At 52.4% G+C, this 3,722-nt stretch overlaps 1 protein-coding gene across 1 annotated transcript in view; it reads right to left on the bottom strand.

Moving 5' to 3' along the window:
- Positions 1-3,722, bottom strand: part of FHAD1 (forkhead associated phosphopeptide binding domain 1) — a 169,433-nt gene that overhangs the window by 23,354 nt on the left and 142,357 nt on the right. Inside the window, exons 22-23 of the mRNA XM_045298951.1 lie at positions 2,612-2,771; positions 1,292-1,424 (exon numbers count right to left, since the gene is read on the bottom strand). Coding sequence (XP_045154886.1) covers positions 1,292-1,424; positions 2,612-2,771 — 293 coding nt within the window. The remainder of the gene's footprint in view (positions 1-1,291; positions 1,425-2,611; positions 2,772-3,722) is intronic.

A 3,722-nucleotide genomic window follows, 5' to 3' on the forward strand; every position in this document is an offset into this window, starting at 1 on the left:
GTGTCCACAGAGCCAGATCCTCATCAGTCTCAAGGCATGGGCCAGACTGTAGTTGTTAAAAACTTTTAAAATGTTGTGTTTCTTATTTAAATTATATATTTAACTCTGAACTTATTTACTTTGAAATTTCTGTGTAATGTTTTGTATAAAAAGGCTAGGTTAGGATAAAACTTGGTCGAGAACTGATTAGTCCGTTTTCGGTTATTTCTTATGGGAAACATTGATTCGGAAGTCGACTGCATTGCCTCTCCATGCTCTTTCTAGAACAGATTAGCGTCAAGGTCCGGGGTTCTACTGTATTCTGCTAGGGAACGAGGCATCTCTGGGTTCGAAGAACCACCGTGCCCACAATGAAGAGGATCAGAGCCGCAGGCACCGGGAAAGGGCGCTGACGACAGGGCTTCTCACTCAAAGGCGTGTTGTTCCCTGTTTGATGTGTCTGATTTGTCATGGGCTTCCTGGCAGGAAAGGTTGCTGAACAAGCACACAGGGGAAACTCCCCAGGGGCAGCCACGGCCCTTTGGGAAGGTGGTCGGACTCTATTGAGCACATTTTGGGGTGTCCTTTGACCCCAGCCCATTCACATCTAGGTGTCTGTTTGCTATGTGAACAAGGATTTTAACCATAGCATCATGCAAAAGTAGAACCCACCTAAATGCCCAGCAACAGGGGAATGACTGGCTAAGCGGGACACACGGATCCGGGAAGCCACTTCTAAGAATGAAGTTGATCTTTATATACTGACTTAACAAGAGGTCCGTTAAACAGCATTAAGAGTGGGGGAGGTAGCAGAATATACATGATATCATTATTTTTTTTTTTGCAAAAGTCTATTAAAGAAATATCTGTGGACATATAATTTCTTTGTGTGTTTGTGTGTATACACATAAAATGTATTTCTAATAAGCCCACAAAGTGGGGGACTGTCATTACAGCCACTTCCTGGACATGGGCACTGCTGCACCATAGCTTCTCTGAGGTCCCAGAGTTCTAGGCGGAAGAGCTGGAATTTGAAGGCAGGTAGGCTGGAGCCACGCTGGATCCTCCAACCACCGGGCATTCCCGGTTGTACATGCACCTGGTGGCCTCCGCACGACAGGCCTGATGGGACACACGTCACCTTGGTGACAGGTATAAGCTCTGGGGACTGACTGCTGCTGAACAGGTGAGGCTTTCGACTTTTCACCCTTCACATAATTGAACGATACACTTTTGGAATGGAGAATAAAAATGCTTCTAAACAAAGAAAGAAGGCCACCACGGAGCTTGCTCCTCCCTCGTGCCCGCTCACCTCTGGGCTGTTGGAGACCATATCTGCGTGGATCGGCTCCATCTGCACCGAGATGTCACACATCTGGGCCTTATCCTGGGGCTTCTGGTTCTTCTCCAGGCTCAGCTGCAGTTTGTGCTTCTCTTGGGACGTCCTAGGGCAGAGAGGAGGGGGCAGCGGGCAGTGGGCTGCCAACAGCACAAGCTGCCCAGCCACAGGTGCCCACTGGCAAAACCAGAAAGGGGAGCTCGCTTCCTTAAGGAACTGCATTTCAATCTTGGAGTCCTCTGCACCAGATTTCTAGAGAATCTGATCTCGGGGGACCTAGAGGATATCAAGGGGCACTGGTGGCTCAGTGGCCCAAGCAAGCCCTTGGCTGCTGACTGAAAGGTTGGTGGTTCCAAACCACCCAGCTTCTGGGAGAAAGACCTAGTAGTCGGCTTCCACAAAGATCACCGCTTAGGAAAGCCTGCAGGGCAGTTCTGTTCTGCCCCACAGGCTGGCTCCGGCCTGTCCCCAACAACCATAGTGAGGACTGGCCAGAGCCGTCAGCACCAGCCCTTGGGGTGTTGGCGGGGCATTGGCTGCGTATCTACCATTTCTAACTCTTTATGGACGGCGAATCTGCTAGCTCTGAGAGACGCGCACGGTTTGGGAATGGGGAGTCCGGCTTTGTGCCCAGGCTGTCTGGATCTGCAGCCTGTTCTTTTCACCAAGCCGGGAAGCTGCCGTGGCTGCAGCCAGGAGGCCCAGGGAGTATCTACCGAAACGTCACACTCCTCAGACATTCCTTGACAAAATGGACAAGAATGCAAAAGCATTTGGTCCTTCTTAGCGAGGGCCTGTGAGACAGCAAGGGCGTCATTTCGCGTTTGAAGCTGACTTGGGACACGCCTGGTTTGTTCATTTCGGTGACTAGATGGCTCATTTTCAGCGGCTACCAGTTATGTTGCCTTCCTGTCCCAGTGCCTGGGCGTCTATCGTTGGTGGAGCCAACACAGACCCTGTCCTCTTGTGGGAGGCAGGCAGTGGAAGAGCCATTAACCACACTGCTGTGTGATGAGTGTTAGGTCCGGTGGGAGGACAGGGTCTGAGGGACCCCCCAGGCTGAGCAGGAGCCCTTGACCACGTGGTTGAGCATGGACAAGGCAGCCCTTCGTTAAGAAAGTGGCATTTGCCCTGGGACCTGCCCTCAGGAATCTTGAGCAGGAGTGTTCGAGAAAACACAGAACTGAGCAAAGTCTCGTGTTCCTGGCTGAAGCTGGGAAGCACTGAAACACGACAGGTTCCCGGCTCTTCGCTTGCCTAACCTCCGTGTAAGGCCCTCGGGCGCCCACACACCTCAGTGCCTCCTGGAGGGTCTCCAGCTCCCGGTCCTTCTTTTCCACCAGGCTGGTCATCTGCCCCATCTGCTCCTTGAGCATGCTCAGCTCGCTGCTCTGCCGCTGGACCAGCAGCACGTTCCGCTCCAGCTCCATCTTCTGCTTCTCGCTGAGCTCCCCTGGCAGTGACAGGAAGCCGTGAGGGGGTCTCCTCCTGGGACCCCAGCAGAGCTACCATGCTTGTGAGAACTACAAGGCGGGCTCACCCTCCAGAACTTCTCAGGGCTTTACTAACACCTGCCAGGAGTCCTGGGGGCCCCAGAGGTTAGCCGGTGGGTTGCTAACTAAAAGTCAGCTATTAGCTACCACCAGCCAAGAAAGACGGGCCTTTCTACTGCTGTAAAGTTACAGCCCCCGACACGCACCAGGGCAGTTCCACCTGGTCCTGTAGGGTTGCTTTGAGTTGGCATCGACTCGATGGCAGTGAGCTTGGATTTTTGGTTTTAAGAGCAGCCAGGAGAAAGGCGATGCCGTCTGCTCCTTTTACAAGTTACAGCCTCAGACACCCACTGGGGCAGTGCTACCCTGTCCTGTAAGGTCGCCATGCGTCAGAACGGACTCAACGGTAGTGCGTTTGGTTTTGGTTTTACTAACAGCTGGGAGATCTGCTTATACCTTCGAGGACTCTAGCAATGTTGTCACAACAGTGGCCGCTCCCTTGGAGGGACTGTGCACTTTTGCCTCACATGCTAGAATTGTCCATGTCCCAGCCCAAGTCCCTCGGGGGGCTCTTAGGACTCTTCGGGCCTCGGCAGCCTGCTCTGTGTCTGCCAGGGGCAGCCACCTCTAGCCAGTGGCTGATGGAAATGGCCTGTACATCGCCAGCTCCCGCCCCCAACATGGGACATCTGGGAGGCATATGTCCTACACACCTTCTAACAGCACTTCCCAGTAGAGTGAAGCGCTGGTAGCTCACCACGGCAACCTGGCTGATAACACACCCTTTTTTAAAAATCGTTTTATTAGGGGCTCATACGACTCTTATCACAATCCATACATACATCAATTGTGTAAAGCACATTTATACATTCATTGCCCTCGTCATTCTCAAAACATCAGGTCCTCATTTT

The sequence above is a fragment of the Echinops telfairi genome, unplaced genomic scaffold (genome assembly GCF_000313985.2).
Source record: "Echinops telfairi isolate 266 unplaced genomic scaffold, ASM31398v2 ScPeMD7_7457;HRSCAF=8495, whole genome shotgun sequence".
Taxonomy (NCBI): Eukaryota; Metazoa; Chordata; class Mammalia; order Afrosoricida; family Tenrecidae; genus Echinops; species Echinops telfairi.